The 22545-nt window shown below is 39.8% G+C and overlaps 1 protein-coding gene across 7 annotated transcripts in view; it reads right to left on the bottom strand.

Annotated features, from left to right (window-relative positions):
* Positions 1-22545, bottom strand: part of fmnl2a (formin-like 2a) — a 242760-nt gene that overhangs the window by 31205 nt on the left and 189010 nt on the right. For all 7 annotated transcript variants that reach the window (XR_011886450.1, XM_072261943.1, XM_072261942.1 and 4 more), the window contains exons 9-14: positions 22102-22195; positions 12621-12695; positions 8575-8685; positions 6937-7086; positions 5898-5999; positions 1396-1696 (exon numbers count right to left, since the gene is read on the bottom strand). Coding sequence is in view for 6 of the 7 variants with exons in the window: in XM_072261943.1 (XP_072118044.1) it covers positions 1396-1696; positions 5898-5999; positions 6937-7086; positions 8575-8685; positions 12621-12695; positions 22102-22195 (833 nt within the window). In the remaining variant the exon portion in view is untranslated. The remainder of the gene's footprint in view (positions 1-1395; positions 1697-5897; positions 6000-6936; positions 7087-8574; positions 8686-12620; positions 12696-22101; positions 22196-22545) is intronic.

Genomic DNA, 22545 nt, shown 5'->3' with positions numbered 1-22545 from the left:
CTGAAAATTCAAAATCAGAATTGGCGTTTAGCTTTCAGAAACCACTAACATACCATCAGCTGTGCAAACAGTAACATTTTCCACAGAATGGAGGTTACACAATGATTAGACCTCACAGAAGGCATAGTTCAATAACAAAAAGATAGGAGACACAATCTAGGATAGGCCAGTCAGCCCATCAATATATATGGGTAACCTTACTTTCCATCTACCATCTACCATAACCACCCTTTCTCTTCACCATTTACACCTCGGACTTCAACTACTGCACAGAGTCTTGTCATCTTCAGAAGTTTTCGGATGACTCTGCCATAGTTGGATGCATCAGCATGGGAGATGAGGCTGAGTACAGGGCTATGGTAGGAAACTTTGTCACATGGTGTGAGCAGAATTACCTGCAGCTTAATGTGAAAAAGACTAAGGAGCTGGTGGTAGACCTGAGGAGAGCTAAGGTACCGGTGACCCCTGTTTCCATCCAGGGGGTCAGTGTGGACATGGTGGAGGATTACAAATACCTGGGGATACGAATTGACAATAAACTGGACTGGTCAAAGAACACTGAGGCTGTCTACAAGAAGGGTCAGAGCTGTCTCTATTTCCTGAGGAGACTGCCAGACAATGCTGAGGATGTTCTACGAGTCTGTGGTGGCCAGTGATATCATGTTTGCTGTTGTGTGCCGGGGCAGCAGGCTGAGGATAGCAGACACCAACAGAATCAACAAACTCATTCGTAAGGCCAGTGATGTTGTGGGGATGGAACTGGACTCTCTGACGGTGGTGTCTGAAAAGAGGATGCTGCCTAAGTTGCATGCCATCTTGGTCAATGTCTCCCATCCACTACATAATGTACTGGGTGGGCACAGGAGTACATTCAACCAGAGACTCATTCCACTGAGATGCAACACAGAGCGTCATAGGAAGTCATTCCTGCCTGCGGCCATCAAACTTTACAACTCCTCCCTTGGAGGGTCAGACACCCCCTGAGCCGATAGGCTGGTCCTGGACTTATTTCATAATTTACTGGCATAATTTACATATTACTATTTAACTATTTATGGTTCTATTACTATTTATTATTTATGGTGCAACTGTAACGAAAACCAATTTCCCCCGGGATCAATAAAGTATGACTATGACTATATCCTTACCCATTCACTTGCTCTACCAACCACCTCCCCATCAGATCATTCTACATCCTCCTACAAAGCAGTGTTCTGGTTGGAGATAATTATTTTTATGCTGTTTTCCAGTTGTTGTGACTGCAATTAATATCCATGCAAAGAATACCCTTAAAATTTACACTATTCTAATTAAAACAGCAATAGATTTGTTGTTATGCCAACCAGAATCGAAGTACATTTAAACACTAACAGCATAATCAACTTTGAGCCTCACCTGCACCAGAGAGGCATGGAGAAGGTCCAGGAAGTGGTGGCAGTGACATATCAGATGCTTCATGTGGTGCTCCTACATAAGTGCTTGGTGCCTGCTCTGCACCTGGAGAGTGTGATGCACTTGGCAAAACTGGCAGAATGGCAATATCACCATCTCCTTTTTTCTGAACTTTGATGGACCCCTGCTTCTCTAGCTCGTGAATTTTTTTCTCCAAGTGGTTGTGTCTTTGAATGGTCTCCTCTTTCTCTTTGATCATTCTGCGCAGTGTGTGAACTTGAGTATTGGTGTCCTTGTAAACCTCCTGGGAGGAGAGATGGAGGAAAAACAATTTTAAAAGTGACCTGAAGAATTCATTTTTCAAAACTTTTTTAACTAAGCCTAAAACTATTCCTAACACATATCAATTTTTACATGCATTCATCATTTGCCTTATTGTCATCCAGTCTCACTTCCCTTAAAGTGTTGGTGTTGGGATTAAAATCTGTCTGGGTTCCATTGGAACTCCAGCAGAGAGAGTGAACAATCATCCACAACAAATAAGCATTGATGATGTATATCAAGATGAAGGGAAACATCATCACTCAAGAGTCATGGGAGTGTGGATCAAGCTGCCAGCACTCAATGTTTAAGAAAAGTTTGGATAGGTACATGAATGGTAGGGATATTGACAACTATGGTCCTGATGCAGGTCGGTGGGAGTAGGCAGCTTAAATTACTCTGCACAGACCAGATGGGCCGAAAGGCCTGTTTCTGTGCTGTACTTTCCTATGACTCTGTGGCATTTGCAAAAAAACTCCACAAGTTGCAAGAACTGAGAATATCAAGGTGGGGGGAGGGGGGTGGTGGATAGAGTTGGAACTAACATGGTGACAAGCTGATCGTCTCAAAAGCAGAAGACCATGTAAATCTACCCAAAAGCTCAAACAACTCATGAATCAAATAAACTCTTTTTGAGCTTCCAGTTGGGTACAAGTACAGGCTGGAAGCCCGAGAAGAGATTATTCATCATATATGCCAAGAAAGCCGTAGATCCTTTTACAACTCATGAATCATTTGCTCAATTTTCATGTTTATACCTTTCTATTTTACAAACTTAAAATACACGCACTTGACACATAAATTTGACTTTATGCTGCTCTGTGTGAACAAGTTGGTTAAGAGTCAGGTTCAAGTCACTGTTGAAGAAACCATACATCTACTGACACTGAAGGAATCAACTCGGGTCATGAGGTTTTTGTGAAAAGCTGAAATTATCTGCTCTAGTCTCTCGAGTTGGAATAGCTCACCTGCAGAAAATAATTAAGACAGGATTAATGAAATAGAGTTCTGATGTGTTTTGATCTGAAACAATAACTTTTTTCTCTACTCAAAGATGCTGCCTGGTCTGCAGAGTGTTTCCTGCATTTTCTGTTTTTATTAAATATTTAGCGTGAGTGCAAGGACAAAAATGGGTCAGAAACTTCACGAGCAAGTGCTTGCAAGTCATCTCAGAGCAAGAACGTAATTGCCAGATTCAGTTGATAATCTAGCCTGTAATTTCAACACAGACAAGTTGAGAAGGATATTGCTGATAATGCTAAGATTGATCCCAATAGATTTTTTTCAATACTTTAGTAGTAAAAAAAAAGTCAAGGAGGAAATTAGGTGTATTAAGGAATGATAGTAGTGTGTTAAATTATGCAGAGAAGGACACAGCAGATACTCTTTGCAAAAGTATTCATCTCTGAAGATGTTAGCAAAATGTTAGTAAGTATAGAGAAAAACAGAGTTGCTTTAAGTGACCTAGAGATCTTAGCATGTGAGGTCCTGCTTCAACTGAAAAGGCTGAAAATTAATAAATCTCCAAGGCCAGACAAGATACATCTTTAAGGGTACTTAAAGAGGTCTATGACAACATATATATAAACCCCTAACATGTATTTTTCAAAGACTGATGAAATCCCTAAGGACCGAAAATGGGTGAACATTATCCCACCACATACACTGACCCTGATAACCATAGACCAGTAAGCTTAATGTGTGTCGTAGGCAAGATAATGGAAACAATAATAAAGAATGAGAAGGAAAGAACTGATAAGAGCAGGCATGTTAGCAGAAAGCCAGCATGGGTCCAAAAAGGGGAAATCATGTTTTACTAATATGCTGGAGTTCTATGAAGAGGCAACTAAAATTTATGATAACAATAGAGTGGTTGATATCATTCATTTGGACTTTCAGAAGGCCTTTGACAAGGTACCCCACACGAGGTTAATAATCAAATTACAGGAGGTAGGAATTTGGGAGAAGGTGTGCGAATGGGTGCAGAAATGGCTCAAAAACAAATGAGTTAAGTGAGAGGATCATTCTCACACCCAGATGATGTTAAAAGTGGGGTTCCACAGGGATCAGTTTTGGGGCTGTTGCTGTTTTTAATTTCCATTAATGATTTGGATAAGCACATAACAAATAAACTTGTAAAGTTTGCCAATGACACGAAATTAGGGGGGTGGGCTGATAATATTCAGGCAGTAGAATCAATACAGTTCGATCTAGACAAAATCCAGATGGGGCAGATGAAATTTTAATGTAAGTAAATGTAAAATATTACATATAGGAAGTAGAAATATTAGTTATAAGTATACAATGGGGAGCCTTCAATTAGACAGTGCACTGTATGAGAAAGATTTAGGCGTCCTGGTAGACTGATCTGGACAATACGCAGAAGTGATTAGGAAGGTTAATAGAATGTTGGGCTATATAATGTGTTCAGTGGAGATCAAGTCTAGAGACGTTCTCCTAAAGCTGTATAATGCACTTGTGAAGCAACACCTTGAATACTGTGTGCAGTTTTGGTCTCCATATTGTGTGAGGGACGTGAAGGCACTGAGAGGCGACTAGACTGATTCCAGGTCTGTAGGGTATGAGCTATGAAGAAAGATTCAAAGAATTAAATCTCAGCCTAAGTAGATGTAGAAGTGAGAGGAAACATGATGGAAGTATTCATAATCATTAAGGATATAAGTAAGGTAGATGCCAGCTGCTACTTCAAAACTAATCCATTAACAAGGACTTGGGACCATAGGTGGGAACTGATTAAAGGGAGAATTCAGACTAACATCAGGAAGCATTTCTTTACACAGCGAGTTGTGGACACATGAAGCAAACTACCTAGTTGTGTTGTTGAGAGTAGTACCTCAAAGACTTACAAATCTAAACTCGATTATTCTCTCAACACACCATGTGAACAAGAAGTTGGCAAGCTATGTTGGGCTGAATGGCCTGTTCCTGTCAAAAACTTTCTAATGTTCTAACGTTTGAACACCTTAGCTATAAATTGCCAAGCCCCAATAACTGACAGCAATTCTACGCCCTGGTCTATACATACACAATAGTTTTAAATATTGCTGATGTCATGAGAAATCATGAACTTTTTGGATAGGCAAGAACTGTATGGCGCATTCTTCTCAATTCATTATTAAGGTCATAAAGTACAAGTAATCTCCGGGTGGGTTTATATAATTGCTAAGATTGCTTTATATTTTTTTTCAAATTGGAATGGTCACTGAAGATCAAGTGCAATGTCTGAAGTGTAAAGACAGCATGTGATGAGTTATAAGAAAGGATGAAGATGGGCAGAAAAATCTTCTGCTGATCCTATGTGCTGGAAGGCAGCTTTCAGATGATCAGAGGCCCACTAGTGCATAGAACCGGTAAACAGGTGGCCTCGTATCAAACAGTGCTGTCACATGTAGAATGTTTGTGAATATACTCGATGTTGAAATATGACACAGGTAGGGCAGACAAACACTCTCACAGACATATTTTGATGAACAACACACACAAAATGCTTGAGGAACTCAGCAGGTCAGGCAGCATCTATGGAAATGAATTGACAGTCGACGTTTTGGGCCAAGACCTTTCTTCAGGACTGGGAAGGAAGGGGGAAGATGCCAGGATAAGAAAGGGGGGGGGGAGGAGGAGGCTATCTGGAAGCTGATAGGTGAAGCCAGGTGGGTAGGAAAGGTCAAGGGCTAGAGAAGAAGGAATCTGATGGGACAGAAGGGTGGGCGACAAGAGGAGGGGACCCAGAGGGAAGTAATAGGCAGGTGAGAAGTGGCAAATTTCCATGAAATTTCTGATCAAAGAAAATAAATTAAAAGTAATATATTGTATAGAAAACACTGATTTACGCTAGGTACTCTTGGGAAGTTGGAGGATGGCAGATCTTGTATTATGCAAACACAGGGAATTCTGCAGATGCTGGAAATTCAAGCAACACACAGATCTGCCTGGCCTGCTGTGTTCACCAGCAACTTTGATGCGTGGATCTTGTATTATGCCCTGACTTCCATTTGGGATAATCAATGGCCAAGAACAGGCTTTATTGTTGAGGAACTAAATGAATTACTTCCCAATGCAGAAGAGGATCATTGTCCGTCGTGTGTTCTATTGATCACAGTTCACAAAGATCAATTTTAAACCGTGTATCTTTCACCAGCTGAGGAAGGTATGTATCAACTCACTCTTATGACTTCCAGTTCTTTGTTTCTTTGCATTAGCTGTTTTTCCAGTTCCACAATTTTTTCCATCGCTTCATTTTCAGTATCTTGCAACTTTTCTGACAACTGAGATATTCAACATGTTAGTCATCAGTTTGTGCCCTTTATCAAGATCAAAATTAATTCTTCCTCTGCAAAGTTCAGCTACCCCAGTCAATAATTAGACTAATGATACAAAACAGGGAAATACCAGAGACATGCTTGAACTGCTGGCTGCAGTGATCTCAATCTGGGTACTCGTCGGGATTTACTACTATAAATAATCAGGGAAAAACTGCCTGAATTCCTGTTGCAAATTGTTATCCAGTGACCACCTCACAACTCCAGAAGAGACTCATGGGGAAAGTGGGTAGAGGTAAAATGTGGCTGAACTGCTCCTTGGCAGCGCACACACACCCGCCTTCACGATGCACGGGAATACAGCCGGGCACAAAACAGAACCCAGAACTCACCGCCATGCCCCAATGTAACATCAATACTTCATGGAGGCAGAAGTAACATTGCTAAATACAAAGCCTAACTGCAGAAGGATGAATGTAGTTTTATAATAATCACAACATTCACAGCCGATTATTTTTAAAATTCCATTACCTCTATCACAATATCGAACAGTACCAACAAGCAAACAGCAAGTAACCCATTTATTAGTTTTAAGCCACTTCACTGAGAATTCTGGCATACCATGAACATAAATATTTCAGAGTGCCATCAAAAACGACCTGTCTCTAAAGTTTTGTCCATTGAACATTATGACTCACCCTGAAAGCATTGTAAGGCTAAAGAGCTTTATGAAATGTACTACATTTTTCAGTCACACCATCCACTAGCCAATTGCTTAGAAGGCCCTCAATCAAACCCACTTTCTTATGTTTTTAAACCCAAAATGGTTGTTTTACCGAATGACACTGAAATTATTTCCCAGCATTTAAGTTACAATAAATCACCAAAGGCAACTGCCAGGCTGGAACTGCATCCCTCATTGAAAATTTAAAGCAGTATTTACGTGAGAAATATTTTCTTCCAGTTCTTCAACCCTCTCCAAGGCAGCATTCTTGGTCTCAGCATCTTCCAGTAATGCACCCACATCAAACACATTGTCCAGGTAAGCCTGAATCTGCACCTGAAGTTTGTCACTCTCTGTATTTTTCAGCTTCTGAAAATCAAGAAGAAAATTCACCACCAGCATTAACAAACCACTTAAAGTACAGCTTCATGAGTCCATATTAACAACCACTGCACTGATATGTGTTTAACATTTTGGAGGATTGCACAGCAAGGGAAGACTTACTGCTTTAAGTATCTTCTCAGCATGAGTCACTCCTAACTAAAGTGCAGCAATAAGCTAGTTTTAGAGCAAACCTTCTCTCTAGGAGCAGTCATACAAACAGGTCCTTTGAACCAACCTTTTTGTCTAGCTACAGCAGGGTTCCCAACCTAGAGTCCACAGACCCTCGGGCTCCAGGGCATAAAAAAGATTGGAACCCCTGACCTCCAGTCATCCCATTTGCCCACATTCAGACCATATTCTTTTCTGCTTAGCTTATTTATGTTCTTGTCTAAACATCTTTTACAAACTGCAATTTTAACTGAATCTAACAGTGTTCCAAATATCAAACACGTTGTAAAAAACAATGTCCTACCCCAGATCTCCTTTAATCTTCTTTGCTCACACTTCAAACCACACCCACATGTGTTGATACTTCTACCAAAGGAAAAAGAAGCTGACTACCCTCTCCATATCACCCAATGCCTTCCCTTCAGGGAAAACAAACCCGATCTATCCAACCTCTGTCCATAGCTGAAGTTCTCCTGATGCAAGCAACCTCCTGGTGAATCTCTGCTTCACTGGTCAGTGTGGGAATGGGGAGTGGAGTTGAAACTGCATGCAACAGGGAGTTCAGGATGGCCACTGTGGACAGAGCAGTGGCGTTCCACAAAGTAGTCACCTAGTAGGCGCCTGGTCTCACCAGTGTAAAGGAGGCCACGTAGACACAGTTAGAGGAGATGCATGTGAAGCTATGCTAAACTTGCACAGCATCTTTATTCTACCACATGAAGTACTTGTTGATATGTTTCCTCATGTTAAAAATGGAAGATATTTGTTGATTCATGTACAAGGACACCTGTACATCTAACCTAATCATTACGGGGTCACTCTTACCCTCGGCCATTAGGCTCTACAATGAGTTAACCAATAGCCAGGGAAGTGACGACCCCCCCCCCCCCCCGTTAGACTGTTTGAGGTAACTTATTTTTTATTCTTTCTTACTTCTCTTCTAATATTTGTACATTTATCTGTGCACTTGTAATGCTACCATGACACTGTAATTTCCTTTGGGTTCAATAAGGTATCTATCTAACTTTACATCTCTCACTATTTAATAACTGCTCTGCCTTTCTTTAACTGAAAAGAATGACCTGCATTTTCCTACATAGTATTTTGGCCTCACCCATTCACAGCCTCTTTGCAACTTCCTTACACACCGCACCGCCTCCCGGCTGTTATATCATATTTTGCATCTATTAATATTCCACCTATTCCAACCTAGAAAGGTGGTTAGTGTTAAAGACAATGTGGTTAAGGACATGGATTAGCACCTTCAGTCAACTGGAAATAGACACCTTGTAGCAGAATACTCACATCCAGGTATTCATCCAGTCCTAGTTTAGTGAACTCATGTTGGAGATGTACTCGGAAATTCATATCTTCCACAGAATGGACCACAATGTTAATAAACTGCATACAGGCCACCTGGAAACAAGTATAGTAGATAAGGAGATACTCCAGTCATAGAAATAATCATGTTCAATTTTCCACTGATACAACAATAAAAGCTGCAAGCACCAAACAATTATACCAAATGTTACAAGCTGCACTGAAGGCTATCAGGTTTATTTAATATTAAAATGGTTTAATATATTCTTTTGTTAAATGTAGATCCACATAATACAAATTCCACTGTAATACATATAATAATTTCCAACAATTGATTCATAACTTTTATACTTATATAATATTTAATGGGGAATAAATTTCAAAATGGCAAACCAAATGCATAATGCCATACACAAATGCATAATGACATACACAACTGCTGGAGGAACTCAAGTCTGGCTGCATCTATGGAAATAAATAAGCTGTCAACGTTTCGAGCCAAGACCCTTCACTAAAATTGGATACTGATGCTCTGGATTTCCTGCATCTGCAGAATCTCTTGTGTACATGATACTGTGAAATATTTCATCAATGCAATATTTTATTAATGATTTAGTTCATACCCCATTCTTCTGGCCAATACCAAATGTTAGTCAGCTATCTGTCCTCCATAAGTGCCTAAATTTTAAATTAAACTTCAATAGTTTGATAAATGCTTAACTGGAAGCATGGTACTTCTAGATATTTATTGAAGCTGAACATCAGAGTCATAGTGTACCTCTGCAAGGAATAAGACTGAGAACAAACAAGGAGCTATCCCAACTTCCAAGTATTTTGATTGATTTAAAAGTAATAGCCAATAAATCAAGTCTATATGAACAATAGGTGATGGATAACCTTTCATTCGAATGCAAGACCATTCCTACCTACCAATGAAAGATTCCATGGAAACAAGCAACATTTTATGCATATTATCTTCCTAAGAGAGACAAATGAAGAATTGCTATTTTATAAAAGGAGATGCTCGCTGTACTTTGCTAATCATTGATGTTAACAGAAAGACCAGGCGTGCTGCAAGACAAACGGCTTATTCACTACTCTCCACCTCCAGACACCAGCTAAATCCAATTTCACCAGACAGTGGACTCCGTAAAATTAATTCACTGTGTACTCATTTAATACTAAACAGATTAAGATTTATATTTCCATATTCTACATGTAAGACAAGTTTTATCTGTATGTGTGTGTATATACACATCTCAAATTAATTATTCCAATGTAGCCCCGACAAGTATCACTGCGACCATACAATCCAGTATTAATCAGGTGCTAGATTTTGATTCTAAGATAAATCTATGAATTAATTCTGCCCTTTCAAAGTGCAATCAAGATATATCACTAAACTGATTTTTAGAAATTGAAATGCTATTCCAATAGCTACATTTCCGAAATACCCTTTTTAATATGTTGATATCAATAACAGACACCACTAAAACATTGCAATCACAAGATCTTACATCTGCGAAGTTATCAACGTGCTATCATGTGCTCTAAAAATATCCACCGTGGATATTACTGACTGCATCCCGGCCTTGTATGGAAACACCAATGCTTTAAATAGAAAATCCTACAAAAGGTAGTGAATTCGGGCCAGTGCAACATGGAATTCGGCCCAGTAAAGCCCTCCCAACCGTTGAGCACACATGCATTAAAAACTCAAAGAGGAAAGCAGCTTCCATGATCAGATATCCCTACTACCCAGGTCATGCTGTCTTCTCATTGCTGCCATCACTTAGAAAGCACAAGAGCCTTAGGACTCACACCACCAGGTTCAAGAACAGTTTCTACCCCTCAACCATCAGGCTCTTGAATTAAAAGGGGATAACTCTATTTCCTGAGGAGACTGAGGTCCTTTAACATCTGCTGGACAATGCTGAGGATGTTCTACGAGTCTGTGGTGGCCAGTGCGATCATGTTTGCTGTTGCGTGCTGGGGCAGGCTGAGGGTAGCAGATATCAACAGAATCAACAAACTCATCCGTAAGGCCAGTGATGTTGTGGAACTGGACTCTCTGACGGTGGTGTCTGAAAAGAGGATGCTGTCTAAGTTGCATGATCTTGGACAATGTCTCCCATCCACTACATAATGTACTGGTTGAGCACAGGAGCACACTCAGCCAGAGACTCATTCTGATGCAACTCAGAGCGTCATAGGAAGTCATTCCTGCCTGTGGCCATCAAACTTTACAACTCCTCCCTTGGAGGGTCAGACACCCTGAGCCAATAGGCTGGTCCTGGACTTACTTCCTGGTACAATTTACATATTACTATTTAACTATTTATGGTTTTATTACTATTTAATTATTTATGGTGCAACTATAATGAAAACCAATTTTCCCCGGGATCAATAAAGTATGACTATGACTAACTACACTCTCTTGCCCCATCATTGAAACGTTCCCACAACCAATGATCTCACTTTAAGGATTCTTTATCTCATGTTCTCGTTATTTATTGCTATTTATTTATATTTGCACTTGCAGAGTTTGTTGTCTTCTGCACTCTGGTTGATCTTTCATTGATCCTGTTATAGTTACTGTTCTATAGATGGGTTGAGTATGCCCACAGGAAAATGAACCTCAGGGTTGTATATGGTGACATATATGTACTTTGATAACAAGCTTACTCTACTTTGAAAGCTAAATGATTTATATCTTATATGGATACCTTGGGAATAAGAAGACCTTAGAAATTGTACGCTATGAGGAATAGGCAACATATTTAGATTAAAATATATTTTTAGAATAAATGTTTTCAACAATATAAACCTTGGATATATATTGCAAAAACTAGCAAACAAGTTAACAGATTTTTATGAAAGGGCTGTGGTGGAATGTCCACTTGCACAAAAATGTATTTGTCTGTTTCCATTTGAAAACACTATCTGTATTCTTAGATTGTTCACATTTTGTCAAACTTTACTTGGAAAATTAAATTGTACAGCTCAACATAGTACATAATCAATGGAATAAGCACAAACGCAAATTCAAGTTGACTTTTTTAAAAAAGTATTATAAAACTTAAAAGGCTAAATATAATTTGAATTCAAGAGAAGTATTTCCTTGAAACTGAAGTTACCAAAAGGATGGGGGGGAGGAGGAAGAGCAAATGGTACACCAGATGATATCAGTGACTGTACTCAGTAACTGATGTTTAAATAGCCAAGCATTATGACTAGAGACCCGTGGTTTAGTGTTCATCTTGACTATCATATCTAGTTCTAGCCAAAGACACAGAAGATAACTGAGCCCAGGAGGACATATCCTGTCTGATCTCTTCAGCAGCAGGAATGAATTATGAGGGAAAATTTGGAAATCTCAGCCTTCAAAGAAAGTGACAGTGGTTATTGATTCAATAAGCAGGGTACAAGTAAGAGATTAATTACAGCTGAATTCCTCCAGTGTATGAGACACAACATTTCTCAGAGGTTTGATCAGTTAATTATGGAAGCCCCAAAACTTACTGAACACAAGAGGGCGCTCTATACAATGGGAGAAATGTTAATACGACACTTGTTTTCAGAGAATAAGCTATTGTGTTTCAGGATTTACTTTTCAATGATTTGAAATGCCATTTACAATGAATCTCTGTCATTTCGATGTGACATCAATCCAGGCATGTGTCAGATCGAAGAAAGAATTAATTTATTCCACCTTTATGTTATAGTATGCTGCAGGACATTTTCGATCTTTAATTTTCACTGTTAAATTTTTACATTTAGAATATCTAGCTCACCAGCAACTATAGAAATAATCATACACCCAAGTCATTCTAAACAAATGCTCAGCTCATCTGAAAAGAAAGAGATGAGGTACTTGAGGATTAAGTCTGATATCTGATACCTCACAAACAATGACCAACACCAATTAGTGTCTCAGCATCCAATTTCACACAAAATACACCTGCCAGGGTGAGACCCAGTTGCAGAAACAGTAAAGGGTGCACAATTCATTGGTTAAGCAAGACACTCACCATGAAATCAATGTTGTTATCTTCATTTCGGAAATGTTCCATTAACTTTTCAAATCGATACTTTTCACCACAGACCTAAAGTAAGTAAGATATTTATAAGAAAAAGCAGTTACCAACTTGGAAGCCTCAAAACTTACTAAACACAAGAGGGCGCTCTACACAATGGGGAAATGCAGCACTTTGGGCTGTGGGTTTTGAGTTTCACTGAATATCAGTAAATCAGTTCAAAACTGAGTTGTGTCTCTTAGATTAATAAATCCAGTAAAACAGTACATGATCCAGGTTAATGGCCACTAGAACAGTGCAATTTATCAGTTTGTTTTAAGCCCAAAAAGTAACATCATATATACACTCAGCATATACGTTTCTGGTTCTGGCAACAGAAAGTACACATCCCAGTCTCTAAGAGTAAATTACAAAATGTGTGATTTGCTCAGGAAGGAGATGGAAGAGCTGCGAATGAAGGAGAATGAAATGCTCCCAGCTTTGTGTTGCCAAGGTAACATAATGGGGCTGAATTCAAACTTTCCAAAGATCCATATCGTCTCCAAGGCTGTTGCTAGAGCCCTCATTGTCGGAGTTAGAGTGAGAATATTAGTTTAACAAAAGAAAGGCAAGTTCCTGGACTTGGGCAAACATATTAACACAAATTATCCAGCCCCAAAGACAAAAAGGGGTAGAAGTCTCCAAAGACATTATTAAAAATTGTCCCAAAGCATAAATACAACAAAAACATCTGAACTTCAAAGACAATGATGTTACATACATCATTCCCAATAGAGTAAGAGGGTATTTCAGAATCAGAATCAGATTTAATATCACTGGCCATGTCATGGAATTTGTTTACTTTACGGAGGCATACAATGAAATACGTGATAAATAAATACAGAGAAAAAACTGAGTTACATTTAATATAAATATGTCTATTAAATAGTTCAGTTAAAACAAGTTGTACAAAACAACAGAAATAAAAAGAAAGTAGTGAGGTAGTGTTCAATGTCCATTTAGGAATCGGATGGCAGAGGGGAAGAAGCTGTGTGTGCCTTCAGGCTTCTGTACCTCCTCCCTGATGGTAACAGTGTGAAGAGGACATGTCCTGGGTGATGGGGGTCCTTAATGATGGACGCCGTCTTCCTAAGGCACCACTCCTTGAAGATGTCTTGGATACTATGGAGGCTGGTACCCATGATAGAGCTAATTTTACAAGTTTTTGCAACTTATTTCGATCTTGTGCAGTTATTCCCCCCCCCCCCATACCAGATGATTTGTAGAGGTTTGAGTGTTTTAGTTGACAAACCAAATCTCCTCAAACTCCCAATGAAACATAGCCGTTGTCTTGTCTTCTTTACAGCTGCATCAATATGTTGCATTTAGTTACACCAGGAGACATCAATAATATTTTAATAAACTGTAAAAAAAAATCTTTTCTGCAATGGTTTCATTGCTCCAAACATTGAATAGAACAGATTTAAAGCATGCCAAAATTTATTTTGTACCGGAAATTGTTTTTGTGGTTAAGGCTGAAAGATGTGTATTTGTTACAATGGAGATAAATGCAGCAATAAGTTTCAATCAGTGGTTTTATAACCACTGATATCTTCTCTTCCTCTCAGACTCTTCTTGAGGCAGCCTCAGTATCTGTTTGAGATTCAGCAGGCTACACAAATGTGGGAATGAACCCTACCAAATCTAAAGCCTTACACACTTTCAACATGACTCACTGGACAATCAATGGGAGCAAGATAGCTGGTCCATCTTCCTTTCAACCCAAATGTTTCTGAGAGCATTGGCATCAGGAGATCATTAACTCAGTTCCTATAATGCTTGAACCTGTAATCTTTTATCTACATAGCTCAACTACACACACCTTTTGTCAACTGAGTCATCACTAAGTTTCTTTTAATATCTGTTAATTGTATTTTTTGAAAAATTGAGAACGCAATTCAAAAAACTGTATTAATTCAAAACACAGAACACCAATTTGCATGTGAACAACAAATGTCCTATTCAAGGGGTTCTTTTCATGGAGTTCTATTCAAAAGGTTCAAAGGAACATCTAAGCAAGCCTGGTGCATTTTGGAAACAAGTTCTGTGGACTGATGAAGTTAAAATAGAACTTTTTGGCTGCAATGAGCAAAGGTATGTTTGGAGAAAAAAGGGTGCAGAATTTCATGAAAAGAACACCTTTCCAACTGTTAAGCATGGGGGTGGATCGATCATGCTTTGGGCTTGTGTTGCAGCCAGTGGCACGGAGAACATTTACTGGTAGAGGGAAGAATGAATTCAATTAAATACCAGCAAATTCTGGAAGCAAACATCACACCGTCTGTAAAGAAGCCGAAGATGAAAAGGGGATGGCTTCTACAACAGGATAATGATCCTAAACACACCTCAAAATCCACAATGGGCTACCTCAAGAGGTGCAAGCTGAAGGTTTTGCCATGATCCTCACAGTCCCCTGACCTAAACATCATCGAGAATCTGTGGATAGACCTCAAAAGAGCAGTGCATGCAAGACGGCCCAAGAATCTCACAGAACTAGACGCCTTTTGCAAGGAAGAATGGGCGAAAATCCCCCAAATGAGAATTAAAAGACTCTTAGCTGGCTACAAAAAGTGTTTACAAGCTATGATACTTGCCAAAGGAGGTGTTACTAAGTACTGCCACGCAGGGTGTCCAAACCTTTGCTTCGGGCCCTTTTCCTTTTTTGTTACTTTGAAACTGTAAGGTTTCTTGCTTAACATATTAAAGAAATGTGTCATCTTTAACTTTATGCCTTTTGGAAATCAGTTCATCTTTTATTCACTTAGCTATTCACAGTAACAGAAATTTTGACCGGGGTGCCCAAACTTTTGCATGCCACTGTACATTTGCAGTAATACACAATGTCAGCAGTCAAATAGTTACACCGTACTGCTTCCAAATGATTAGAATTATTGATGTATGTACCCAGCTTATTATTTCAATCCATGGGGAGAAATGGAAGATCTTTTCTGGAGTGTCAAAGTCATACGACTGCTCTTAACACCATTGGGCTGAGAGAAAAACTGGCCGTGCATTTTGATCCCATTTAATATTCAGTAACTGCTGTAGAACATGTGTATGCAAACAGAACAGAAGCAGGCCATTTGGCCCAAGTCTGTGCTAAAAGTCTTCTCACATAAACTGACAATCTAATGTCACCTATTGCATGATCTCATACACTCTAATGTAGCACTTTTTAAAGATCTAATCGGCAAAACAACTGGATGGCAGAAGCAGATGAGGCACAATTAACAATGTAAAGACTGGTGGTTCAAGTGTGTTTATCACTTAATCCTGTTCATTCAACTTCAAGGATGATGCTGATTTACAACTCTGGCATACATCACATCTCAGAATAAGACACCATAGCACAAAAGGCCATGAATGTCAAGTGTGCTTTCCCAAAGCCTATTTACTCTTCACTCCATCCGGTTTTCTGCAAACAAGGCATCTCCTGTTTGAACAACGCACACAAAATGCTGGAGGAACCCAGCAGGCCAGGCAGCAGCTATGGAAATGAATAACAGTTGAGGTTTTGGGCCAAGGGTTGCAGCCCGAAACGTCGACTGTTTGCACTTATCCATAGATGCTGCCAGGCCTGCTGAGTTCCTCCAGCATTTTGCGTGTGTTGCTTTGGATTTTCAGCATCTGCAGGTTTTCTCATGTTTGTGCTTCTCCAGTTAGATATCATTTGATTCAAAACCCAATTCATATCCTGTTGACAGGAATTGGAACACCTGGCAATGAGAGCGAGGCACTCACAGTCTCCTGACACCCTAGTACAACACAGCAGCCTCTTTGCCTTTTTCACACCAGGAACCCAGACGCAAAATCCAGAAATGTCTCAGTAGGAAACTTAATGCTTAACTAAAGTCAGTCACTGGTTTTTTAATAACATTCAACTTCAAGGGGCACAGAACTGTTATCCTACACAAGGAAACTCCAAGACAACTTAGGCGTTTTGGCAACTAACCTTTTTAGCAATTTTCTTTCTGTTCCCTACGATAGTTTTAATTACTCCCTGTTCTACTATTCTTATGCTTCTTTGTCATTTGTTCCACTGCACATTCTATTTTTAAACCCTGCTTTTATCACTGTTGGAAAACTGAGACTTCAATTCTGGAAAGAATTGCTCTAATTTAACTGCAACCAGGCAACTAAATATTTCTTCAAAACTGGTCCACTGAAGGTCACACTCTCCAGTTTTGTTGCAGACTATTGGCAAGAATCACAGACGTTCACAATTGTTCAAGCCCTTGCTTAACCAGGTTCAGGGACAGTTATTGCTCCTGAACCTCCCATCAGGCTCTTAAACCAGAAGGGATAACTTCACTCAACTTCACTAACCTCACACTGAACTGTTCCCACAACCTATGGACTCACTTTCAAGGACCCGTCAACTCATGCTCTTGATGTTTATTGCCTATTTATTTATTATTGTTATTATTATTATTTTTCCTTTTGTACTTGCAGAGTGTGTTGCCTTTTGCACATTGGTTGACCATCTCCTGTGCAGGTTTTCAGTGATTCTGCTTTCATTGTATTTTCTACAAAAACATGAAACTCAGGGTCGTATATGGTGACAGACTGTACTTTGATAATAAATTTACTTTGAACTTTGATAAGCTTTAGATTAATCACACTTCTCTACTCTTGAGCCTTGCCAGTTACAACTCATCCAACCCTTCATTTTTTTTGAAGTGAGGGCTTCTGCCTTCACCGCCTTTACCTATACCAAGTCCAGGCCTTTTGTTCTAACTTTCTAATCCTTTCAACAAATACATAAATGCTGCAGCCTGACTTCTAACTCTGCGCAGGAAATACATTCTTCGCATTCTGTATTTATTTGTGTCTCTGTGTCTCAAGGAAAATAGCACAGATCCTATAGTGATCCAGCTCAGGATCACTATTGCTGTCAGCCAACAGCTCCAGAGCTCCAGAGCAGACCTAATCGACCGATGGAGATAGAGCATGGAGTAGGCCCTTCCCGCCCTTCGAGCTGTGCTGCACAGCAATGCCCCAATTTAATCCCATTTTCAGGGGACAATTTACAATGACAAACTAACCTACCAATTGGTACTTCTTTGGCCAGTGGGAGGAAACCCACGCAGTCACAGAGGGAATGTACCAACTCCTTATAGGAGGTGGCGGGGATTGAACCCACGTCTCCTGTGCTGTAAACATTGTGCTAAACACTACAATACCATTCCCCAGTATCACCACACTACCGCATGTGAAGAAGCCCACATCCTTTTTCAGTGTATCATATCCTCCTTGATGCAGGGTGACCAGAATAGTAATCAGAATCAGGTTTATTATGTGACGTGAAATTTGCTAACGTAGTAGCAGCAGTCTAATGCAACACATAATCTAACAGAGAGAAAAAAAGGAATAATAATAATAATAAATAACATTAAAAAATAATAATAAAGTAAATCAATTATGTATATTGAATATATTTTTTAAAACGTGCAAAAACAGAAATACTGTGTATTAAAAAAAAGTGAGGTAGTGTGCAAAGCTTCAATGTCCATTTAGGAATCAGATGGCAGAGAGGAAAAAGCTGTTTGTGAATCACTGAGTGTGTGCTTTCAGGCTTCTGTATCTCCTACCTGATGGTAACAGTGAGTAAAGGGCATGCCCTGGGTGCTGGAGTTCCTTAATAATGGACGCTGCCTTTCTGAGACACCACTCCCTAAAGATATCCTGGGTACTTTGTAGGCTAGTACCCAAGATGGAACTGACTAGATTTACAACCTTCTGTAGCAGCTTTTGGTCCTGTGCAGTAGCCCCTCCATACCAGACAGTGATGCAGCCTGTCAGAATGCTCTCCATGGTACAACTATAGAAGTTTTTGAGTGTATTTGTTGACATGCCAAATCGCTTCAAACACCTAATAAAGTATGCTGTACTAGTGTTGAACACCGGTCTAGCATTACATGCCTTGTGTTCTATCCCTCAGCCAATATCAAGGCGCCTGTATCAAACCAGCTTTCTCAACCACTTTATTAATAAATATTGCTAACTCCAAGAATGCATGAATTATAACCTGGGGCTCCTCTGTTCCTCTACACTTCTTGTTATCTTAATGACATCCAGTGATATTCAGAAAACATAGACCATTACAGCACAGTACAGGCCCTTCAGCCCACGATGCTGTGCAAGCCTTTAACCTACCCTAATTCAATCTAACTCTTCTCTCCCACATAGCCCTCTATCTTTCTATCATCTATGTGCCTTAGTTACTTAATTGTCCCTGATGTATCTGCTTCTACCACCAAACCTGTCAGCGCGTTCCAAGCACCAACCACTCTGTAAAATAAACTTTCTTCTGATACTTCCCATTACTTTTCTCCAATCACCTTACAATGATGTTCCCTCGTATTGGCCATTTTCACTCTGGGTAAAAGTCTCTTGCTGTCCCTTTGATACATTCCTCTTATCATCTTGTTCCCCTCTTATCAAGTGACCTTTCATCCTCCTTTGCTCCAGAGAGGGGCCAAAATTTTGAGGCCATAAATTCGTTGTAACTCTCACAGGGGGCAGTGAACCTCTGGAACCCTCTGGCCTAGTGTTGTATAGGGTCGCTCCATGGAGGTATTTAAAGCAGGAGTGCCAGCATTTTTGAATGATCAGGGAAGTGAGAGCTATGTGAAAGTGGCAAAGAAATGAAGTTGAGACCTGGGGCACATCAGCCATCATATTTAACAGCAACGTAGGTTTGAGGGGCTCGGGCGACCCATTTCTACTCCTACCCCAACTCCCATTTTCTGGCATTTCTCTGCTACTAAAAATATCATAAGATGAATGTAAAATTCTGATGGATAAGACTTAAATGGAAGAAAAAAATCGATTGCTCCCACTATATTCCAACAACTGAAACTCCTTTTTATACCAACAGGTTTTTATACCAGCAGGAGGTACAGAAGCCTGAAGACAAACACTCAGCAATTCAAGAACAGCTTCTTCCCCTCTACCATCAATTTTTCAAAGGACATTGAACCCATGAACACTACCTCACCATTTCTTTTTAATTTGTTATTTTTACACCAATTGTTTAATTTAACTATTTAATATATATACATACTTAACATAATTCAGAATTTTTCTATTATGTACTGCATTGCACTGCTGCCACAAAGACAATAAATTTCACGACATATGCCTGCGATATTAAACCTGATTCTGAGGTAATATCCAAACTGAGGTCCCTCTTCTCCCTTTAATGACTGAAACATGATAAGTACCATATGTTCATTGTGCGCTATGTCGTTTGACAAAGGCGATCATAGGCTTTCCATGATTGTTCTTGGCAAACTTTTCTACAGAAGTGGTTTGCCATTGCCTTCTTCTGGGCAGTGACTTTACAAGACGAGTAACCCCAGTCATTATCAATACTCTGGTTGCGTAACCAGGACTTGTGATATATACCATCTGCTCACTGGACCATCCACCACCTGCTCCCATGGCTTCATGTGACCCTGACTGGGGGCTAAGCAGGTGCTACACCTTGGCCAAGGGTGACCTGCAGGCTAGCAGAGGGAAGAAGCACCTTAAACCTCTGTTGGTAGGGACATGTCTCCACCCCAGCATCTTAGTACCATCCAAGTTTGAAAAAAAAGTCTTTGGTTTCAGACAATCTGAGAGGTCAACAAGAAGTAAAACAGCTGGAGCTTCCAAGTTTCTGTTGCACATTTCTTACTGTATGACTTCAACCGATCCAATCACAATATCCTCTGGCCAAAGTAGAGAAAGTTCTGCTACATTTATGTCCCTTTTCCCAAGAGGAAACATGGAAAAATTAAGTTAAGGATTTTTGTGTTCTAAAGCAGGGGTAGTTATCATCAAAGGGATCAGGCTGGGCAGAAACCCAAGACATTTTGAAGGCACATCAAGCTCCACTGTAGGATTCAGTGTCCAGTTAGCCTGACTGGATGTCTTGCGAATGTGCTACAAGTGCAGATTATATATTGCAGCAGACTATCATTGAATGCTCATGACATCTCTGAGCACCTAACTGACAAGTGATCCCCAAAGCATAAAGAGTTGAAAACTACTTACAAGTGTACAAAGCAGAAGAGAAATTGTACCTAGTATATTAAAAGAAAAAGCTATTTATACTTTAAAGGGTTTACTGTTAAATGGCAATATTTTTGAAAATAACATCAACTTTTCACAAGTGCTTTCCCACCATAACTAATGGCTTTTATATTTTCTGGCACATTCTTATCTGTATTAATGCACTAGACAAATGAAAAAAACAGGCTGTGTTGACTAAACTTCAAACTCACTTTGCTGTCCAAGAAAAAGTGCAAATAAAGTTCCTGTAATGGTAAGGAAGGAATCCTGTAAATAAAAATTCAAATTACTCCCATATTGAGTTTGGGAATAAGGACGTTATGTTGCGATTGTATAAGTTGTTGATTAGGTTACACTTGGATATTGGGTACCATTTCAGTCACGCTTTTTAAGAGGAAAGTCACTGTCAAACTGGAAAGATTTACAAGGATGTTGCCGGTGGAAAGCATGCTAAACGGCTGCATCACTGTCTGGTATGGGTGGTTTGGGGAAGATGGGTACTGCACGGGATCAAATTAACCTACAGAGAATTATAAGCTTAGTCAGCTCCATCATGGGCACCAGTCTCCATAGTATCCAGGACACCTTCAAGGGAGTGATGCCTCAAAAAAGTAGCATCCATCATTAAGGACCCCCATCACCCAAGCCATGCCTTGTTCTCATAGCCACCATCAGGAAAAAGGTACAGGAGCCTGAAAGCACACACTCAACAATCCAGAAATAGCCTCTTCCTCTCAGCCGTCCGATTTCTAAAAGGACATTGAACATCCTCACTACTTTATGTTACTATTTGGCACTACTTATTTAGTTTAACTATTCAATATATACATACTTACAGCAATTCATGATTTTCCCTATTATTATGGATTGTACTGCTGCTGGTAAGTCATTGATTTTCGCGACATATGCCAGTGATATTAAACCTGATTCTGATTCTAGACCAGAGGGCCTGAATTATAGTTGGCTGCACTGGATCTTTATTCCCTGGACTGCAGGAGAATGAGGGGGTGACCACACAGAAGTTTATAAAATCATGAGGGGTATGGATGAGATGGATGGTCACAAGTCTTTTCCCCAGGCTTGGGAAGTTCAAACCCAGAGGGCAGAGATACAAGATAAGAGGGGAAAAATTTAAAGAGTGTCCTGAGAAGTAATGTCCTTACACAAATGGTAACGAGTACCTGGGATGAGCTGGCAGAAGAGGCATTTGGGATGGGTACATGAAGGGGAGAAACTTGAAAGGTAACAGGCAAAAAAACATGTAAACGGTAAATCGTAGGGAGGATGCCATGATCAGCCTAGACCAGGTAGGCCAAAGAGCCTGTTTCTGTGCTCTATTACTCTATGACACGTGGCTTTGGCAAGAAAGGAATCATACCTCCTTGAAATTATCAAATGCTAATAAGATTATTTCATGTCCTCCTCTGACAAGACAAACGGCTGCCAACAGCTCCAAGACCAGCGCCTTTGTTCTGCAAAGACAGTAAACAAGACCATTAACAGCACAAAGGGTACACAAAATACTGGTTACACGAGTTCTTTTGTACTGGACATACACACAGGAAACTTTCATCCGGAGGTAACAATGGTGCTTCATTTTGGGATTACATTTCTTCCAAATTTAACAAAAATATTTTTAGAAAATATACTAGTGGTAGATATACTATTTTCCTAAAAGCAGGATGCTTTGATGGCTTTTTTCAATTACTCCACCAAGTGCTGAAGAATCACCCTAGCAAGGTGATGTCATGACTGCAGTTTACCTCACAGTGAACACAAAACACCTTCCTCAAGAATTTCAAGTGCACACTATTAACAGCTT

Source organism: Mobula birostris, chromosome 6 (assembly GCF_030028105.1).
Source record: "Mobula birostris isolate sMobBir1 chromosome 6, sMobBir1.hap1, whole genome shotgun sequence".
NCBI lineage: Eukaryota > Metazoa > Chordata > Chondrichthyes > Myliobatiformes > Myliobatidae > Mobula > Mobula birostris.
Note: the sequence above shows the minus strand (reverse complement) of the source record. Positions and strands in the feature narration are given on the sequence as shown.